Source organism: Synchiropus splendidus, chromosome 10 (assembly GCF_027744825.2).
Source record: "Synchiropus splendidus isolate RoL2022-P1 chromosome 10, RoL_Sspl_1.0, whole genome shotgun sequence".
Classification (NCBI taxonomy): domain Eukaryota; kingdom Metazoa; phylum Chordata; class Actinopteri; order Syngnathiformes; family Callionymidae; genus Synchiropus; species Synchiropus splendidus.
In genome coordinates this window covers 17,219,916-17,243,005 of record NC_071343.1, presented here as the reverse complement: position 1 = coordinate 17,243,005, position 23,090 = coordinate 17,219,916, and the positions used below count along the sequence as shown (strand labels likewise).

Here is a 23,090-nt window from a genome sequence, read left to right as displayed (position 1 = left end):
TAATGTCTCCTTAACCCTGGTCAAGTATTTGCATAATCAACTTGGAAGATTATTTCATACGCATTGAGATAGGGGTCACTGATCCAATGGTGAACCATTTTTTTTCAAATAATACAGAGGAAATAAAACTGTTAAACTCCTGAATATTAGTCTTTATATAAGTGCTACCACAACAGCTCCTTCAAGGACTAACACTATTTCTACCCCTGCTAACACACTATTTATTTTGCTGTTCGAGCTATGACAGCAACAAACTGCTCTCTGTGAATGCTGTCATGTTTATATCTGAGCTGGTTCTGCCACAGCAGTATTGATGGCTGAGGATAAACTTTAGGTGTCCATGTTTGCAGAGGGGATCGCGTCTCAATTACATTGCAGTTATTGTTGAAATGAAATGTGTGGCCTTTATTTTAGTTCTTGTCATTATGTTTTTCATTTACATTGAAATATAAAGGAAAATAATTTTAAAAATATTCTAGAACATTCAGCCTGTCATATCCTGATTTGTTACACAGCCACTTATGGTGCCTGCTATATTTATATTTGACATTATGTTGTTATTACTAAGTACAACCACAGTCGACTACTAATGTATCAACATGACAGATGAATAAACATGAATAAATAATCAGCCCTACCCCAGCATTACTCTGAAATGTTGCTTTACAATATGGATAGTTTTAATGAACCACATTTTAGTAGTGTTTCACCATTAGATACTACATTTTACAGTGTCAGTTTATCTTGTTGCCATTTGCCAAAATGTTGCTGCTTCAAGTACAGCATTTCTCTAAAGTCTTTTCTTTACGACTGTGATGACAGAAATTCCCCCAATTTGGGACGAATGCATATCTTTTCTAAGATGTTAGACATTAAAGCAACAGCTTCTAATTTAAAAACAAAAACAAACAAAAAATGAGTAAAGAAAATAGAAAAGTACTCAGAGAGAGCAAAACTCCGCCAAGCAGTTTAAGCCCACCCCCAAGACAATCTCCACATGAGGTATCCTTCCGCAAAATATTGGGATCACTCCCAAAGTTATTTGTTCCTTCTCCCATTTCATATATATTCATATTCCCTGAAAAAAAAAAATCTTCCAAATTCATCCTTAACTTTTCAAATAACTTTCGACATAGACAGACAAACCAATACTGATGAAAACACAACATTCTACCTATCTATCTATCTATCTTTCTATCTATCTATCTATCTATCTATATATATATATATATATATATATATATATATATATATATATGTATATATATATATAAGTGAAATCGAAGCCTGCTTGTTATTGTTTTTCATGAGTTTAATTGTGATCTTATTATTTTCACCACTGCTTTTTCTGAGCCTACCCATATGCAAAAAATTGGTTCTTTTGATATATATATATATATATATAGAGAGAGAGAGAGAGAGAGAGAGAGAGAGAGAGAGAGAGAGAGAGAGAGAGAGATGAGAGGTTAAATAGCTGTTAAAAATATATTAAATAGATGTATGTGAGCGAATATATAAACAGGGAAATTATTTCAGTGTTTATTGAATGCTTGACAATCACAATAATGACATAATAGCATTTAGATTTCTCACAGTGCAAGTCCACGTCATGCTTTTGTCACACGCTCCCTTGGTCCGGCAGCCTGAGTAGTTGATGCTGGATCGAGCCGCGGCAGCTCCACTCGCTCAGTCCGCCGCTGCAGCGGAAAGTCATCCACTCCTCATCCACGGGACCTGCTGCCGGAGCGTTCCGTCTGCCTCTTAAATGACGCTGAGCCCAGAACCGAGGAACCGTCTGTGGATATGAGGACATCTGCCCAGACGCCTGCGACGACGATGGGGACCTTTAATCGTCACTTGGCAGCGATTTTCGCCGAGAAAACGAGAAAAGGTGGTGATGCAGAGAGCGCTAGCCTTAGCCACGTAGCCACACAGAGCTAACGGCTTTCCGAGCCTTGTCTTTGCCCCCCACGGGACTCCCAGTTGCCTGTCAGCGGACATGAACTCACATGTCAGGGTATATTTAAAAGCGCAGCTAGTATTTCGACTTAAACTTCGCTCCTCGGCCCAGCCGCTCTATTTAACTGTCACTAGCCTGCGTTAGCCGTCAATGCTAACTTAGCAACCTGGCACTGTCGGAGAATGAACTTGGTATTCAGTGTGGAGGCGATTCCACGTCACACCTCCATGCAGAACACCACTGGGCTCAAGAAAACGCTTCCGATCGGGATGCGTTATTGTTGTTGTAGCTCGAAGCGAGGCTGTCTGTTGATGTGAAGGTTTCTGGTTCGATACCAGACACCTTCTTGTGTGACGAAGTGTCTCGGAGCAACCATAAAACTCCAGCTTTAACCAATGGATTGTTTTTGTATTGCATCATTAGAATCCTCTTAGAATAATAACCTGGATTTATGCCAAATTCTCATGTAAAGTCGGCACATTTTCAGATAGCCACAGAACTACAGTCAGTATGGAACACGAATGTGTTCAACTTGCACGTTCTTCTATAACCACCCTGAGCTGCCATATGCCCGACTTGTCATTCCAAACGCCTCTGTTGGAGGTGGAATATCAAGCGGCTGTCTGGTGGAAACTAATGTGCCATGCAGTAAAAACGGCAAAACACAAAAGCTGGACTCCTTCTGGCTCATCACTGGGAGCAGTTTGGTGATTGATGAAGGGTGTTACTCTGACTCTTGTAGAACATACATCATTAGTACCGAGAGACGGAATTATAACAGGACTGACTTGTTGTTGTGTTGCTGTGACTGTTTTTGGCTACTCCTTCTCAAGTGATGCATGAGCTTGTTGTGGTGGCAGACCTGTTTGTTATTGGTGCCCTCAGGTAGAGAACAATCGCACGAGTTGCTCCCTGTAAAGTCTGTCATAGACGATGCAAAAGACAGGAGGGATACATCCCTACTATCACACACTCACACATGCACATCCAAATCAATCCAGCTATCATGTGTATCTTTCAGGTCTGTTACTCATTTATCAAGTTTGGGATTTGGTGAATCATTTACCATTGAGACAGATATTGAAAGTGGACCTAAAATGCCTGTGGATGCAATCGCACGGTGCAAAGTTTATTTGCTGTGACACAAGTCCCATCACCAGATTTACCTGTTATTTTGTTATTCTTACGTAATACATACAGATATAAACGTGTGAAGCTATGTCACTGCTAGTCAACATACTCCACATGAACCGACTATTAAATGAGTCGCAGATTGATTGACATCATTGCTCTGTCCACAGTAAGATGAGGCCACGGGACCATCGCAAGCTAAAATGTAGAAAGTGTGTAACCGTTCAAACATGTTGCCGTGTTTGTCATCAACCATTAAAAAAAAAAAAATCACGGGCCGTACTTTGCTTAAGCTGAGCATAAACAGAGATTGCTGTGGACTTGAGGAACACGGCTTCTTAAGAAGTGTTTCACTATAATTATGCAGTTAAGTAAGAGTGTAATGAATGCACCTCATGTTCTAATGTGCATCAGCTCGGTACCCTCTAATACACCTCTTAATGCTGCCGACAGTCAGGAAAAAATATTTCTTAAAAGGACATTAAGCACCTACCGATCACACTTAAAGCACTGTTTAACAAGGTTGCACTGAGTGTTAAATAGTCGCCTCCATCTGGATGTAAATTTAGCTGAACTATATTTGTGTGATGTTTATGTGATCTATTTTAAATATGTTATTTAGGTGTCTTGAAATTTCTGTTCTCTCTGATGGGGTTTTCTGACTGACTGTAATCTCTTTTCTCACAGAATCATCATGACTCTTTCCTTTCTGACAAGCCAATCCATCCTTGAGGGACCCCTGCCATTTTTGCTCTGTGGATTACAGGACGCAGGGATGAGATAATATAGCACAACCTGCCGGTGCATGCTGCTACAACGACACCCGTGGCATTTATAAACCCACCCACTCAGGCCCCTTTGACCCCCTCCTCCCTGTCCCTACCCCTTGGTGAAGATTACTTCAACGGTCGCAATATGACCACACCGGCTCTCCTGCCGCTGTCGGGCCGCAGGATACCCACACTGCCGCCAGGAGCCTCCTCATTCCCTCACCACAGGGCTACATTGAGGCTTTCGGAGAAGTTTATCCTCCTCCTCATCCTCAGTGCCTTCATCACGTTATGTTTCGGGGCCTTCTTTTTTCTCCCAGACAATTCCAAGCACAAGCGCTTTGACCTGGGCTTGGAAGACGTGCTCATACCCCACATTGACCCGCCCAAAGAGGGGAAGCATGCTTCTGGACAGGTTGTCATTCATGGACAAGGGGCGCATGATGAGCACAGGCACCGGTAAGAACGGATTTATTTACAGATTTCATGAAAATACCATCCAAGTAATCTTTCACTGGAGGATTTTTTACCCTTGCACCCCCTCCAGATTAAAGGGTATCTGATCTAATCTTTGGAGCGAACTGATAAGAGTCTATTGATTATTAAGGGGCACAGCGTGTAAGATGTTTGAATATCCTCCAATTTGAATACTCCGTCATCAATATTTCATTGTTAGCTTCTCGGTGTGTCCTCCCACCCAGGTCTTGATGTTAGATTTATACCACTGTCAGTGTAGCTTGTCAAGAGAGTCACACCTTTAACATGTTTGAGAAACACCTGTTGGCTGCACACAATGTGATTCAGTGTCAGAAAAAAACTGCCTCATAATTTACTGCCTTATTCAATTACTCCTTGTAACATTTGTAAAAATATAATGAATTGATGCGAAGAGATAAATTCTATCACAAGGGGATCTGCATTATCTTTACTTCCTTAAATGGTGGAAGTTATGCAACAGGATTCACAGGACTCAAACAGAATGACTGAAAAGATGGTTTTCTCATTCATTACAGAGACTTCACTGATGGGCAACCTTTTCTTCGCAACCAGCCTCTGTGTGTGTTTTAAGGATAGCTGTCACACTACGGTCACCTTCTGTCTCATTTAGTGCACCGCTGTTAGTCCTATTCAAAATGCTATATTTATGAAGAAGATAAATATAAGCCAATACTGGGTTAAAAAAATAAAACTAGGTGGGAATGAGGTGCTTGGCAGAGGTATGCGCCCGCTTCAGTGCCTGTCTGGTTATTTATTTAAGCTTGTTCTTTTATGAACCTAGGATTGGCACTTAATTCCCCGTGTGGTACCAAATAAGAATCCAATTTTGATCTGGAGTACGTGGCTAAGAGGTTTTGAATGCTTTCTCAACGCAAAAGCACTCATCTTGTCGCAATAATTAATACAATAAATTATCATGAAGTTGTTTCTGAATGCCAGCCCTACTTAAGATTCAAATCCTAAATTATTTTCGATCAAAAGTCGTGGAAGCTAATGCTGGCTGCCAAATAGTAGGTGGAAAAGTTCGTTCTGTCAGAAAGGTCTCCTCCATGCATGTGTGGGTGGTCATTAGTTTCACAGAGTGCTTACCATCGTGCTCATTTCTCACTGTTGAACGCCAGCTACTGTTCAGTTTCCATAGTTCCTGCGGTTTAGTTAGGGTTTCCAAACAGGAAGTCTTCTAAGCTTTAGACCTTGTACCTGCTTTGTAAGAGGAAAAAGAAGGCTTTGGCCTGATCAGAGCTACAAAAGCGTGAAAACTTCCGGACCAGATTTTGGTGGTTATGCCTGGTGGTTTTGGGTTTTAATTTCCTCCCTCCTACTTGCAAGTTCAACTGTTCTGAAAACATCTTGTGCACCTCAAGTTGGACACTTGGATGACATATGACCTTCATTGCGTGCAGGAAAAAAAGCAGTAATTTATATGCATTGTAGGTTGTGTTATGTCTTTAGCTTTAGGACTTCAACTTTTGATTCCATTTGAAAATGTAGGAAAGGTCAGAAGGACAATTTGATATTGAGACGATCTTTGGCATGTGATGATGATAGTATCATAAGGATATCACAATGCCCAAATATTTTTTGTAAACCTGGTAAGTGATTTCTGGTGTTTTGCGAGTAGCAGCAACTTGTCTAAACCTGGGGTCATTTGTGTTCTCATTGATCATCTCCTTCTTCAGTTTCACTAAATAAGCTGTGTTACCGACAGACTGGCAAACTGTGAAGTAACGTGAAGTGCTCATCATATCCTCTCTCAAAGCAACCAGAAACACAATCTTGATCTTATTGACCATCCGTGTGAGCAAACAGTCCGGCATTTATGGGATTTGCGCCCTGCAACGTGCTACTTGAGTTACGTGAGCAACAGATTTCAGTCATCATGATGTTTCTTTTGGGATTTCTCCATAAATGACACAGCGACAAACTGTCATGTTCATGTCCCCCTCCACAATGTGTTGTGTGCTATCTGTTTGTTTTGATGTTTCCACGTCGTTTTAATACTTAGACTTTCTTTATTGTCATTGCACAAAACATATCACTGTATTATGGCAACGAAATTTCGGTCTGAGGCTTCCGGTATCCAAAAACAATATGTCCAAAATAAATAAATATCAGATAAATGCTAACAAATAAAAATAAATAAATATATATATACTAAATATAAACAAATAAACAGTACTGCAGCTATTGTCCAACGTTCAGCAACCTGACAGCACCAGGAACGAAACTGTTGATACATTTGATCAGGTGTTATTTCTTCTTTTTAAAAATATTTTTTTTTTGGCGGTGTGGTGACTCTCCTTAAAATCGTGGAGGTCACTTGCTATAAATGACCATTTCTGTGGCTCTCCTCATTCCCAGATTGAGGGCTTTAAGTAGCACTTGACACATTATTACGAGTAGAAATAAGAAAAGAGCGCCATCCTATTGCTTACTTAACCCCAACCAGTTTTTTTCCCCACAATGCGCTGCCCATGGTGTTAGGATATGCCGAGGGAGACGGGACATGTGCTTCAATTGAAAAGCTAATGCATCAACATGCAACACTGAAGGCTGCCTTCGACATCATCATAGGGTGCAACAATCCACTTTCCCAACGTCAGTATATTATAGCATGGCAGTGAGGATGGCTTGAAACATGAATGTTTGCAGTGATTGTATTGATCATTTATCATGAGAGGGAGCATAACAATATATTGTGTTGCACATTTTATTGTCCCATCTTTAGCCCATAAGAGCTTGATGTTGTAATCTGAACAGTCTACTGACAATGATGACCCGGCTGTGTTACTTAATGGTCTGAAGAAATAAAACAATTAAGTATGAAGGAGCACAACGTCTATTTTGGGGGGAACTGGCTTATATTCTTTACCAAATATTAGACTGAGCAACGTCACTATTGCTTGTCAGTATAAAAGGATTAGTGGTTTAGCGGTATCAGCCAAATGAAGATCTACGATTTTTAGGATTGTGATCAAGGTTTAGGAATTAATCCTGCAGTAATGAGCCTTCATGCTGGGTGCTTGCCAAACTGCCCTGCAGATTCGACAAGCTTGCCATCTGCCGCCAAAATTAAAATTTTAATTTGGCTGTAGAAATAAGGTTTCAATTGGTGCAACTATCACTCCTAATGCTGGCTAATCTCTCAGAACATACTTTGTCGGCGCAGGTAGCGGGGAGGGAATTTAAATACACCCTTTTAGTTATTACTTTCACTCTATGTGCCGGTCAAGGATTATTTAATGTGTGCTATAATCCCAGATTTAGGATTAGCAGTTTTGGAATGTCTTCACAAATGGTGTGGAAAATAGCCTTTTACAGTTAGAAGGCTTTTTCCTCTTGCCTAATTGTATGGCTGTTTAGAATCCATACGACATGATTTCTGTGGTGTCTCAGATATCCGTATGCCAGTCTCTTTGGATATAAGATTGTCATATGAGAAAGAGGTAATGGGTTTCTTGGGTGGAATTCTATCTGGAAACTGGCTGCAGAAGGTTTTGCATGGAGGGTTTGAAGGGTCACCTGTGTTGACTTGCAGTGTCACTTTATCTTAAGGCTTAGATGTAGAATATTGATCCAGTTTTTGGCTTGTATGTGACGTGTAACAACATTCTCTATGACACACATTATCAATAATAATTTTGTGCTTAATATGTGTGGGGGGAAAAGGCCAATTAAGCTGTCAAAAATGTCAGCGTTATTTTAAATCGTCTTGGGTATTTTGTAATTCCATAATAATAAACGAAAAGTCATCTAAAATGTATTTGATCTCCACAAACATTTATTTCAACAAAGCATTTGGGGGACGGGAGAATTTAAAATGGTATATAATTCTACATATAATTGCTAAAATGTTACCATTTTAAAATGAGGAAATTAACGCAAAAAGTAATTTTGTGAATTTTTAATTTACATAAGCAAAATATGTTTTAGAGAGTCTATGTCGAGTCTGCATTAGAATCTTCTGCTGGGGAAGTTGGGTAGTGCTCGTGAGAAAAATGTAAGTGTAGTGGATACATTTGATATGACATCAAGCTACATGCTTGCATGTGTATTTCCTTAGCTCGAAGATAAAGTCATGGTAAAGTTACCCTGCAGTGCTCAGCGTATTATATGCCGGCATGGGTTGCTTTGGGTATCTTTTCAGATTTCTTTTTCTGGAAAGCCAAATCCCTTCTACCATGCGCACTTTTTTTTTTTTTTCAGTTTCATCTCGAAATGATCCTCCACTTCAGAGTGGCAAATGTTTACTGTGAAGCACAAATTACAGTACATATGTAACTGTAACATGCCTCAAATGTTGCAAGCAAGTGGTTGAGGTAAGAAAAACAGCAACTGTACTTGTAGAATCCAATTTTTAGAGTCACTGGAAACCTTTTCAGCCATAGATACGATGTTTTTTCATACTTAAAACTGTCATCCATCCATCCATCCATCATTGTGTAATTGGGATTAGATCATAAATGACAGTGGCGTATTGAGTCAAATCAATTGTATTTCCAGATATGTGCCCCATTTGCCCCCAACCTAGTTTAAAATAGTGTCAAGTTCACTGGTGTTCTTGATTGTATCTGTTGCAGTGAGCGCTGTTTTGGCCATTAGTTTCGTGTGGCGAATTATTTTGCTTTCAGTCTTTGATTCAGTCGTAAATCACCATCCCCCCGCGTCCGGATCACACTGTGCCTGCACCAACGTTCCCTTATTTATCATAGTTAGTCTGATCTTGGATATAATTTCGTGCCTCCATGCTTCACTCGCTTGTCAGCCTCCATTTAAATTGCTGGCGGTGTGTGTCGTGCTACAACGTGTGCTTGACTTTACATCACAATCCCCAGGTGCTAAGAAGGAGTGCCACTTTGTGCACAGTTGCACACAATATCAGTCTGGATCAATTTAAAGCAGTAGCTCACAGGAGTTTTTGAGCAGTCAGTTCTCACGACTGTGTCCTTTTTTAGTCTATCATAGTCTGAACACGCTTTTTTTGCGCCTTTACTCTGACGATAATTCGCCAATGTGTGCATAGCTTTCGATTCTATATGCATCGGTTTTTGATAAAAGTAGACACCTTCTTGACTCAATCCACTTTTTTTCTTTTCATACCTTTTGACTTCAAATGTTCAACCATGTTCAGTCATTTTTGTACAATTTAAGTGAAAGATCTCAGCCTGAAAGCCACTCCTTCTTCACTAAGCAAAGTCAATTATGTGGATGTGCCGCACAGATCTGTGATTGGTGTGTGTAAAAAAGCTTGTCAGACCATGTTGGATTTACAGTGTGCAGGCTCGAGAACTTGTGAGCTCGAGCATGAATACCTTACACCACAAAGATGTACACCCGTCCGAGAGTGATGAAAGAGACTATCTCTCCAACTGAAATATTACAGGTTGTTCACTCTTGCTGTCATCTTTCTGAAGCATGAGAGAGATTTCTGAGATGTTGTTACTCTGAAATTACACTGGTCTCCAAGATCAATTTTGGGGAGAATAGGAGGCTTTCTGGAGAAGGTTCCCATGTCTTTTCTTGGAAGAGATCTATTCGAATCATCCCGATTTTTGTGTGTACTGTATTATCGACTGTGTTACAGGGCATCTGAAGTCCTCTCTTGGAACTTCTTTTAAATATATATGACAGAAAGAGTTGTTTCCAATGATGGGCTTCTACTTTATAAATTATTTGGTGCAGCTGGAGACACACTTGCTAACATCCTTATCTGAAGTATCTTCTAGATAGATGGATGAATCCATCAATTTACTTTATTATAGCCTTTAGTTTTACTGAAGCGTCTCGTAATCTTACAATAATTTCTCACGTGAACTATGTTCCCCAGCTCTTTTTGCAAAATGGATAAACCAGTCCACAATTGACATGAGGGTTTCTTTACCTGGGGACTTCTTTCTTTTGTATGTGTTGGAAAGTGAAATGAAAAACCAACACTTTTCGTTCTTCCGAGAAACAGATTTTGGGTTTGATGCATGTCCTCAGCTAGTGCAGAGCGTGTACCTATAATAAGTGATGCTTGACACTTGGGGTAATGATTATTGAGGTATTATTATTCATTGTTGCAGTTCAATCCAAGGACATCAAATGCAAGTTGCATTACTCAGCGTTGCTCTTCATCGCTTGGGTTTTCATGTATGTACTACCTAGTTTAAAATCTCTAACAAAGAACTACATTTTGTCCTTCAGACATTGTGTTTGCTGCCCTTTATTATACTGTTTCTCCATTTGGCATTCAGATTTTACAGAATCAAATAAGCATTGAAGTGGGGGAAACAAATTACCCTATCAAATTCAAGGTTTCAATTATTTTAGTTTACGCCTTGAACTCATATTTGCTGTAAGAAGCCAGAAGAATGTGATCAAGGCTTATCTTCTCTTTCTCACTGTTACTCAGATCTTGTCGTGATATCTCATTTCCTGCCTCTCTGTCGTGTTTTGTTTTCATCTTTTAATGTGACTCCGGTGTTCCTGAGTGCAGATCACAGCTGCAGCTTCTCCAACTGACTGAAGAGTCATGCTGTGTGCAACCTCATGTGCAGACACATGCAAAGAACGAGATTATGTGTCTCAGTGGCTTGGCCACCCTTCTGTTTTGTCCAGTTTTGTCAGAGATTTCACACTCCGCCACCAGTCATAAGATGGTAGATGCATTAGCCAGTTCACAAATTCGACAGATTTAAATGGCTTTTTTCACGATGCATCTCACCCATTCTTTTGTGCCAGTACTTACATGACATCATAGACAAATGATAATAATATGCCATATGTTTTCACTGTTTAAATGTAGTTGCATACATAGAGTGTCCAAATATTGATTTCCGTTGTGTTTTGTCACCGCTTAAATCTGTGAATGAACTGTGTGATCCAGTTCCTGAACTGGTGACATAGTACAGTTGGTTGCAAGGCTTCATATGTCAACAGCTACGTCATAGGTACATGCCTTGGTGCATGCTTGGCAAGATGCCTGCCGGAGTTACTCGCTATATGCATCAAATTCTCAATACAGAGGACACATCACCAGGGATCCGGGCCGAGTATGTGAACCAATACAGCCCTTGTAATAAGTCAACATATTCTATCTCTTACAACTAGTTGACTGAACTTTGTATTTGTGCAACAAATAAATAAAGCCCTCCAAATACAAAGTCATTGAAAATTGAATTCAATATTTTCACTAAATGGACACAAAACTCAAGCTATAACTAACGATAACTTAGTTGTTCCTGTTGCCCCATTTGGCATAAGAGTTGCTTGTTGTAGCAGTGACTTTGCAGCAGGTATTATTTTCTACGTAACGCTGAAGGGCAACCGCTTCAATCAAATCAAACCCTTTTTCTAATGTCTAATCATCACATTTAAACCTTTAAGTTTTTTTTTTCAAGGCAAAGACAACAAACAGTGGTGTGCACAGGAATGTGACATTGAAACAAGATGAACTGTTCTCTGCTCCTGTAAGGACGACTTTCAATTGGATCTGACCAAGAGAGCGAGCTGTGGGCCAGTGTCAAAGTGATTCTTTTAAAAACGTGTGGAGCAGCTGGTTCCACCGATCTGCTTACCATCCAAGGTCACCAAACTCATTTTTGTGTGAGATCAAAAGAAATGGAACATGCTTTAAGGGAAGTGCTACCTTCTGTAATGGAAGTTGTCTACACTCGCCAGGAGCACATTGCTCATAAGATGTCTAGCCTTGATTCAGAAATCCAAAATGAAACTAGTTTTGTCTATTGATTCAAATGTTGCTGTTCTCCATCTCTGAACCTAAATGATAATGCCTGTTCTCCATTATTCAGTGCTGTCCCACCTCATTAACTAGACTGAACCATTTTAATCAAGTTTACGACAGCGCCCCAAGATTTATAAGCATTTACAGTTTTTGCACTTACAAATGATGCCTCTATTACGGGATGTGGCTACAGATGAGAAGAGCTATTCACAGCATGCTATTTAAATATGACGTTTGAATTCATGAAGCAATGGTTGCCTGGAGGATGTTGACTGAGAAGTACAGACAAGGTCATCGGGAGTTGCATTGTACCCCTGCAGATGTAGAGTATACCTTTGATGAAGTATGGTCTTTCTTAACGCTCAACCTTATAAGAAGGAGAAGAAAAAATATGCATATATGTGTGTGTGTGTGTATGTATGTATGTATGTATGTGTATATATATATATATATATATATATATATATATATATATATATGTGTGTGTGTGTGTGGTTCCCTCATAACTTTTATTAAAGTGTAAGTGCGGCAGATAAAGCGGCAGTCGCTATTATGTGAGCCAGCCTTTGCTTGATAGCTCGCAACACAACTGTCATTTGAGGCGGCAATGAAGCAAAGATGCTGAGAAACAGAATGGGTTTTCAGTGGAGGGGATTTTCATCTTCTCTGCCGAGTGCTAGTTGACCCAGAGTGAAAGCAAGTGGTGTTTGCATTTGTATGTGATTGGACAGCCGCGGCCCTGGTATATAAATGTTCATAGCCATCGTGTTGTTTCCACAAAGCCATGGAAATCTGTCTTCCCCTGTGAATTAAGTATATTCTGAAACCTTGTTCTGTATGACCGGTTACACGTAGAGCACAGAGCTGGTCATTTTGTGTCAGGATGAGGAACAATTTCATGTACCAGCCAGACTTGCATAAGTACGTTTTTATTTTCTCTGAAACAGAACACTGTTGACTTGACTGGAAATGTTCCATCACTGTGTGTGATGCATATTTTCACCTCTATCTAAATTGTTCATTTCCGGCCATTTCCTTTTAGCTTACTCCTTTTAGTGAGGTGGCTAGGAATATGGTTATTACATCAGCGTAGACTACCCAGTGATCCTGATGCATATAATCTGATTGATGCCATTTTTCAAAAGGAACTGTTAATAATAATAATAATTATTATTATTATTAAGCCACTCAGTTTATTTTCATTCATGATATAAATGTTTATATTTTTAAATGCAAACATCCCTACTCCCCGAGTCATAAGTCTTGAAAGTCAAGGCGGTTTCACACTGTGCGCTCCGTCTCGAGACAAAGCGCGTTCGGCTCAGAAATCCGAGATGTTTTAGCTGTGAAACGCTGCATTCTGCTACAGCCGTGGTGGAGGTCCGTCATCAGTTAATATCTGAGGTGACGGTGACTTGTTGTGCTAAGAATTGACATAGACATAAAGTGGTCAAGCCGATGGTGATGATGTTTGTCGCCCGGCTGATGATGACCTTGTGACGTGCTTCGTTGTGCCTCACAAACCAGCTATTTTGTGCCAGCTGAGAATAAAAAGGGGGGCAGCGCCTGAGGCACAGAGGTGCGAGGCTGCACAGCAGGGGGCGAATCGGACTCAGGACACCCCAGACGGAACCTGCAGTGTGAAACCGCCCTCTCACTGGATGAAGCTATCTCACTGGAGCTTCTGAGCTCCAACATGCAACTACCCAAACTCACAAGTACAACTAAATTGTTTAATATTATTTCAGAATAATGGCAACTTTACCAGGTCGGTTTTGTTTAAATATGTATTAGCTTTTAGATTATTGGTCGGGACACCATTGAGACATTAAGATCAGGGTCCCAGATCCTGACCAATCTGAAGTGAAGACAATGATTAAATTGAAAACTGTGACTATGCAAATGTCTTCGCAGATTTGTTGGCAAGTCTTTGGCAAGTCATTTACTTGACTGGTCTCACTTCCATGCGCCATGGTAAACGCCAGAACTGACCCCTTCACATCAGTGTGCAGCAGTAGAATCTTGCACACAACTGAAAATGTGGCTGTGGCTAACCAATCAATGGAAACGCAACCTAGCAACAGGGTCATGAGTGGTGAAATTCGCTTGAAGCAAGTGAAGAAGGCGTGCAAAAAAAAAAGTGATGGTGCTCCTCAACACACTTGTATGCTGTGTTGCTGTGGTTGCACTGTATTGCACTGTGTCCCTCATGCTACCAAATTTGTCATTGCTGTTTTCTGTTGCGGTTGCTGTGGAAAGACCACTTTTAAACTGACAGTGAAATTGAATTAAAGTGTGGAGGAAACGACCGTATAAATATGAAGCACTGCAGTCAAAGTGACTCATGATTTAAGTCGTCACAATGAATCCAGCATTATATCCTTAATAATGTAAACAGCAAAAAGTCTCCTCTCCATAGCGTCTGGACAGGAAGTGTGAACCCTGAGGTGCTAACATCACGATCCAGTCCTGTCGGGGCTCCTCTTAGGTGGCATTTCAGCTGAATGGTAATTGTCATAATGACACGTTTGACATTTAGGGCTACAAAGTGAATCGGCAGCAGTCCGAGACTGAGACTGATAATGACTGGTGTAAATAGAAGGGAGGGAAAAGGGCGAGAGAAGTACAATTCGCCTTTCTCTGTGAATTTAGCCGGAAGGGCTGTAAGCTCTTAATTTTTTTTTTTTTACATTTGAAGGTTACTGTTCATTACACCAAAGATTTCTGTTGTGTTAATAGTCATTGACTTGTAGTCAAAGCACAGCTCAGTAGAGCCGTTGGGGATTACTGTCCTGCTCTTTGGTCTGGATTGTTGTTGTGATATGTTGGTGTTGCAATGAATGAATTAGACATATATATTCTATAAGCGACATTAGATGTTTTATCTTACAAATTAAAAGTGCTGTAAAACCTCTGCTTGAGGTGCTTGGACACATCATCGATTCTCGGACATCAGCACTGATCAGTCCCCCGACTGGTCTCCAGTTTGTGCGACACGCCACTCCTCCCCCTTCTTCAACCAGAGCTAACATGAAGCCTTCTCAGACACTTCCAGGATGGCTTTTCTCCTGTGCAGTCCACAAATACAAAAGACCTGGAGTGTAAGGACTTGACTGCAAACACTTCGATAGGCTTGCAGTGGACCTTCTGCCCATTCATCAGCCACAAGATTGGCATACTTTGCCCTCTTCTTCTCCAAAACTTCCTCCATTCTGTCCTCCCAGGACACAGTCACCTCATGGAGCACCCTTTCTTGCTGGCTCCGGATACCAAGGCCACGGCTGGCCAGAGTGTTGTGTTAGTGTTGATATAACCATTTCCGTAGATCAGGAGGAAGGAAGGAAAGGAACTGTGACAGAAAGCAAATTTGTGCCTGCATATTTGGCAACCCATTTCACGACTTATAATATGTTACATTTAATTGATTAATGTTATAATCGTACCAACCGAAAGCATGATGCTTTTTATTAGTTTTTTCCGAGCAGTGTGTGTGAAAAAGAATCACTAACTCTGCAGCAAAATGCAATTTCTCATTAGTTTTTGGTTTTATTAAATAATGTGAAATATGTAATTTTTGTAAACGTCGTCAGTAATGATCATATTTTTTTGTTACTTTGTCAGCAAATTGATTTATGGGTTATCTTTGCTACTTGAAAGTTGCAAGCATTTTCCGAACATTATTTTACCAGGTTTTGTTACCGTGTTGAGTGAGTCATACTTTTCGGCATCTGAAAAGATTCTTGTTGAATCTGTGTTTTGGTCAGCTTGGAGAAGACTCACGTGACGGATAGAAAACTGCGTCCTCTTCCAAACGCTGTCTGGCACACAAAGTCACAATTGGACTGAGCTCAGTTTCTTTTTAGGCTATGAAATTGATTGGCCCCGTTTAGTTGATGCAGTTCATTCACGCACCGGACGGAAATATCAATGTGAAACGCAGAACAATTGTTTTATTTGACAACATTGTGAAGCTGCGCTGAAAATTCCTATGGCTAATAATGTCTGCCTCATTTAGATGAATAAAAGTTGACAGACTATCAATGACAGGAGACATTAGCGCCTCCAAAATAACCGGCCAGTCAACGGCTCTGTTTAACGGATTCAATAAAAATGGAACATAATAGTTTGCACGGAGGGAGGATTTATCGCTGGGCTGTTGTGTTATGCTGCATTAATTTTAAGTGAGTGTCTAAGCAGCACAATCATCACCCATTAGAGCCGTCGTTGCTGAAACTGTGTCATGCTCGCCCAGATCTGGTACTCACTTATACACGCATTAGCCAGCCATCCACCACCGGCACCATCTAAATATCACATTTAAATGCATGTTGCTCTGGGGCAGTTGTCTCGCACACGCTAGGTTTGGCACACATATCGCACTGCCCCAATCATGAGCAACTCATCTGTCCTGGAAATGGAATAAAACAGCTTCATGTTACAACATACATAATGGATTCTTCTCATATCATGCGATCTGGATTGCAAGATATGTTTGAAACCATTACATGCTGAGCTGCATGAATATGTATTATTGGTTTCCTGGGTGATGTTGCATAACTCTGCTGTTTATTTTGGTCTTTGTTGGCTGCACATGAATATGGCATCGGAATGTTACTATCATTTATTATTGAAAGCACACTGGGACATGCTGCCTGACATTTTACTTTTTGTTGCCTCAAAATAGTGTTATGGTCGATCTGAGTGAGCATCTTCTCTTCTGCACCCCTTCTATCCTGTTAAGATAATTGATTTTAATTTGAGTGATGCATGAGTCACCGTACAGCTTGGTAGGAATGAATCATTTTTTGCCCGACACACCTGCGTTAGCAGGTCGACAGAGAGTTGCTTTATTTAGCCGCTTGGTTTGATATTTTGGCTCTATGAACAGTAGCAGACCTTGTCTTTTTATTGTACCTGATGCAAGCAAGAAGTGAGAGGTTAGTTCCACTGTGCGATGGGAGATTTAAATGGCACAATCTTCTAACAACCCACACTGCACAGGCGATTAATTTGCTCTCTTTTGGGGTGGGGGGGCCTGAAGTTAAGAAAAGTAACTGAAGAAAGACCTAGTGGAGCTTTTAAATAAGACAAATGAACTTCAGGTTTGGACATTAAACTCAGGTCCACAGTATGGATGTCCCAATTCGACTCTCATGATCGGTATCGGCCGCCGATCCTGCAATTTTGGAAGCTCGGATAGTATTGGATTTAGTCATAAGATCGGGTCGATACAGCTTTCATCTGCGACCCACTGGTTTCTCATAATGTAGTGACACTTCTCTCAGCCCCGCTACTCTCAGTCCTGCACACTGACAGTGAAATGGAAGCAGAGGATTTTAGCATAACTAGACTTTATATTTCACTTCAGCACTTTGTTGTCATTGTTTTTCCAGGGTTTCCACTTTCGCCATGAAACACAGACCAATCCACAACAAAGCCATTGACTACAGTACAGTCATACAGATTACCCATGATGCTCTTCTTTTTGACTTTTAAAAATAATTTTATCATTTTATTTTGTGAGGGTTAGACAGGCTTTAGTCAGTTGGTCTTTCTTTTAACGTACAACCATATTCCATGTCGTCATGCTTCTGGCTAATGCATATGTAGAAAACGCTGTCTGTATCGGTGGAGCTAAAAAATTGAATTTGGTGTAGAAAAATCTTGATCCGGACTTTCCGTGTCCAGAGGCTTATCTAGGTCCAGTTGCCTTGTCTAAATCCTTCAAATTGAATGAGTACTTTCTCACAAACATGACTGAACATTATCTAACCCTCTATTTAGCTGCATTGCGTCTCGCGGATGGCTGATCTCAAGAAACACAATTATAGCTTATGGAGAAACGACGGGACAGATGCCAGGGTTTCCACTACATGTAAACGATTGTGGCACATTGCCATGGCTTCAGAACAATATGTTTTTAAAGATGAAAGCTCACGTGGTCAAGCTTATTAAACAAAGTGGATACATCGAAATATCCGTGATACAGATGCTTCATGGAATGGAGTAATGTGGTTTTTGTTGTGATTTTTAACAGACACAAAAAAAACATTTTGGAATATGTTGAGGAACTGAAGTCCAGTGTCTGGCCACACAATTGAAGAGACAGACCAGGTGAGGACGGATGTAATTGATGGTAGGTGTTGCCAATAGTGTGAGGGCCCATGGCTGTGATCCACTCGCTGAGACATAGTTCAGCTTGGTGGCTAGTTTGATGGTCTTCTCCGAGTGCTGTCGATGAATTCATCCATTCAGCTTGTTGCAAATATGACACACTTATTACATTGTGTTGTGTGAGCCCACATCTCACCGCTCTGAGTGAATATTTTGATGAGGCTTTCAACTCATTTATTGCCTTTGGTGCCTCTGGCGAGAATATTTAAACCCACCAAAGCAGTATGCGTTTTGCGTTCGTTGAATTCTTTACTTAAGCAATTAACCCATTTTGTGCATCGCTTTGAACTTCCTCTGCATGTGAAATGTGCTTTATGATTGAATGTGTCTTGCTTATTTCGATACACGTATTGGTCTTTGACCCCCAGGCTTTATCATCCAGTTTGTCACGGCACGAATATAACAAACCTTTCTGAAGTTGCCAAACATGGACTGTTCAAGTCGTTGGTCTCTCAGTTGTGTTGCCTACACAGGACTATTATACTATGTACTATATAGTATAGTATAGTATACTGTATTATACTATATATAGGACTATATAGGACACCTGTGCATTATTTATGGTTAAGGTAGTTAAGGTCCATGAACAGCGAGAATAAAAAATACCAATTTAAGAACCCTGTTTTAACATGATGTATAGTGTACAACCAAAACAAATCTGCAATGCAAAACTGGTGCGATGATGTGCCCCTGCTATTACCTTTTGATTAGTGCTGCTGACATCTCACCAGTTGGCAAAATCAAATACAACAGTTAAATGATTTGATTACTTTTAATAGGTTTCAAAGAGTGCCCCGCCAATTGTCCTCAATAAGAAGTGCTGTGGAATAATTAGAATTCTTCTCTCTAAGGTTTGATGTGATTCATAATTGTGACGTTTCATTGTATGTGTGTGTGATGCCTGCCGACTCGGAGTAGTGGGCAAAACGATTCTTTGATGCATCACTGACTCTGAATCGATTCACAAATGTCCAAATTCCGATTATTTAATAGCATAATAACATAAAACAGATATGAGCAGAGCTCACTAGTGCTTCATGTATCCCTTATGGTGTCGGAAGTTGGAAGAATGTATAACTTAATTTACTTAGAGGTTTGTCTTCATGTGTGCAATCTAGTAAAAAGCGCATGTGGTGCGCTTTTCAAGAATCTTGTTTGTTATGGGAGGGCGCCCATTACTGTATTTGCACTGTGGATGATGTCAGAAAGTCCATTTCGCCAAATGGACTGTTCGTCTGACTAAGTTTTCATTGGGAGCCAGTGCCATGTGTGCAGCATAAGACTCGGGCTGCAACCATGCTTTTAAATAGGGTCTGGGCATCCTGCAAAACAATGGATGCCCTAAAAGTCCGATGATTAGTGCCTGTGCAAGAATATTGGGTGGTCAATATTCACACTCCACCCTGCTGTCAAAAATTGTATTCCAAGCTGTTATCCACAAAAAAAAAAGATTGAGTGTATCTGAGCCTGTCGATCACATTTTGTCAAGGCGGCCCGCAAGAACTGCTCCTATCCTACATTCTCCCTAAATAAGTAAATGAAATTATGTCACTTCATAACAGCACCATCAGATGTTGACATCAATAAAACAATTTAAACTGACCGAATACCGACTTGGACATAACACACAACAAGGTTCTCCTGCAATGCAGGCCAGTTTCTGCGTTGACTAAAGGATTTTCGCTGGACGCACAGCAATATTTTTTTTTTTTTAATATTTTTGCCCTCTTAATTAACACATAACTCATTCATAATATCATGTGATATTAGTGCCAGCAAAGAAGAAACGAGTCCATATCGCACTCCTTAGAGGCAGCTATGTTTTCATTTTTCACCCAGATTCACATGAGTTAGAGTTGTGTCAACAGCCGGCGGCTTGTAACACCATGTGAAACCCCAGATAATGTTTCTTTATCTCCATGGACTGTATCGCCTCTTCACGGTCTTCACCTGTCCTATTTCCTGCAGCTCTTGTAACTGCAGAGCAGCGGGGTGAGATGTGCCACCCGTCGGCGGCGGCTGCTTTTGTCATTCGCATAATGATCCGACTGGATGGAGTTTTTCTGGCTTGCTCATCAGCATTCTCGTGTTTTTTTGTGGCAAAAATAATTAATTTCAATTTGTTTGAAACTGAACTGGTACTGACAACTTCAACCTTCAGTTTCCAGTTGGTAGAAGCAGCTTAAATGTAATGATATTTAACGAAAATTGAGACATTCACATTGTCACAATGATTACATTCCTCTCTGTCTTACGTGGGGTTGGCGCAAAAAATAGTCGAAACCAATACCTGTGAATTTCCGAGATTTTCCATACTGAGTGCATACCACTCAGACAGACAAACAAAACATTAACTTGCACATAATCTCAAGTGACAAACCCCTAACTGTGTCTGTGACAGTTGTAGACAGTCAGCATCCACATGGGATATGAACCGTTTTTTAACAACAGAAGTAAGACTCAATTGCTTTGTCATCGTGTGCATTCATCTTGCAGAGATTTCTGTTTCCTTCACGGGAACATCTAATGGATTTTATGACGGCAGCGTTGTAAAAGCCTGTGCCTCCACAACTTCATGAGCTGGTCCTCTCACCTAATTAGCGCAGTGTGTGTTCGTGCTGAGTTTAACGTGACACAAGTGGGAGTAAACTGAAACTCACTCACCTTGAATTCCCTGAACAAGTCACGGTGACCATCATTGGGTACCGTGCCAGGTTCGAAGTGTTATCGCCTTTCACACATCTCTTTATGAAGGCTTTCATCATATTATCGCCACATATGTTTATATCTCCACGGTTTATCGACATGGCAAACATTGGGTTTTCACTGCACTGCCATTTTTTAAAGTCAGCCGGTGTTGTTCTGTAGCAGACATTGTGCCCACACGCGTATTCTTGTACTTGTAAAGCATCTATTTTCGCCCTCAGAACAGCCTGTTATCTATATATTTTTTTACTTGTTTATATTGAATCGTGCCAAAGTATCAGTTCTTATGACAACCCTAGTATTAAGTCATGTATGAAACTCTGGCCATAAGAGCCTAATCTGACCCATTAAGTCATTTTATGTGGTCTATAAGTGTTCTATGTATGTGCACTTTAGCGCTATATAAATTTAAAGTGTACAAAAAACTAGTGTTCACGCGTTGCTTTGTGACAGCCTGTTGACTTGCAAGCGGAGCCATTTATCAGGGAACTTTGAAACAAATTTGATAAAAGATGGAGTAGTTAAAAAGGGAGACCAGTTACTGACTGGTCAATAAATACATTTTCTTCAGCCCATGACTTATTCTGTGTTTTACATTTTGGACTTTTGGGTGATTCAGTTTGGCACGGTTGTCTTAGTTTACTTGAAGTTGCGAGTTCAGTCCACAATGGGAAATAGTTACAGTCATAATTTCACCAGGTCTGTGTGGTGTCTCAGTGCAGTACCAATGTTGTACCAGTCACCACATTTTTATAAATTATTTTTTTGGGGGTTTGATAATGAAGTGAAAACAAAGTGCAGGCTTGGACCAGAATAACAATAGAATTCATGATTCCTTGCACCGGCACAAGTTCAGATAGTGACTTCCCCAAGTTAAGACAGTGCAATTGGATTTGAAGCAGGAGATAAGAAGTTTTTGGAGGCTTTTTTGAACCATTGTCGAAATTGATACAAGATCTAGCCATGTCCTGATGTGTTCGAGTTATACAAATTGAAGCGTGCACCCCTAATCTTTCTTTCAAGGGCGCACCGGGAAGAAAGCAGAAAAAGTGTGTGTCGTGGAAGTAAAGCCGTAGTCAAGTACTAATCTTAATTCTGAACACATTTTGAGGTTTCATTCCAAGGAATACTTTTCACCGCAATATTTTAGTCAAAGTGTCTTTGTAATGTCTTGGCAGGTTCATTCAGTAAAACTGGGGCTGCATTGATCGATCGGCCGGCTTGTTTAACGGCGCAAATGTGGGCCGCTATTTATATTTAAACATGATTTAAAATGTTATTACTCTTTAAAATCACGGTGTGAAAATGTCAAAACAAAGCAGGGATTTCGCCGGTAAATCACACTACATTATTATTAGTTTGTAGTTTCCTAAATGGGAACATGAAGTGTTCAGCTCTTGGTCCTGTGTTATAGAAAGTACATTCACTTTTTTGAGCCATTTCTCTCTGATCCGCCAATGCTATTTTTAAACATCAAACGTAGAAGCTCAGAAGTAATGAATCTCCGAAAGGTCTATTCCTGCTCTCAATGAATTCTTAATAACAGGAGACTCACTGCACACCTTTGTTCGCACTGTGTCCGGTCTTTCAGCGGTGTGCATACACACACACACACTCGGTTAGTGTTCACACTGTGGTAATCCTGCCGCTTTGTTCTACCCCCTACCTGTCTATCCCACCACCCACAGGGAAGAGGAGGAGAGCCTTCGGGACAAGATCCGGGCGGACCATGAGCGAGCACTGCAGGAGGCGAAGGAGAAGCTTAGAAAATCACGTGAAGAGCTGCAGGCAGAAATTCAGACTGAGAAAAACAAAGTGATGGAGGACCTAAAAAAGAAGGACACAGGGCCCAAACCCTTGCCACCAGTCCCTATGCCCAAAGTGGTGGGAATCAACGATGGTGAACCTGTAGAACCCGGCGTCAAAGAGAAGAGGGATAAGATACGAGAGGTAAGATGATGTGCCTTTTTCAGAAGCAGAATCTGGTAACTGCTTTACATAGATCAGCTGATATCATTAAAATAATAGCCTTTTACTTGGTTGCACCGCACTGAAAACTATCCAGTGTGATCTCTCTGTCCTGGTGCCAGCTCTTATTGAAGGCAACAGAGGGCCAGACAGAGTG

General features: G+C 40.6%; 1 protein-coding gene across 1 annotated transcript in view; it reads left to right on the top strand.

Moving 5' to 3' along the window:
- The first annotated feature begins 1,683 nt into the window (after positions 1-1,683).
- Positions 1,684-23,090, top strand: part of man1a2 (mannosidase, alpha, class 1A, member 2) — an 83,814-nt gene continuing 62,407 nt past the window's right edge. Inside the window, exons 1-3 of the mRNA XM_053877141.1 lie at positions 1,684-1,891; positions 3,779-4,320; positions 22,654-22,915. Coding sequence (XP_053733116.1) covers positions 4,007-4,320; positions 22,654-22,915 — 576 coding nt within the window. The 5' untranslated portion in view covers positions 1,684-1,891; positions 3,779-4,006. The remainder of the gene's footprint in view (positions 1,892-3,778; positions 4,321-22,653; positions 22,916-23,090) is intronic.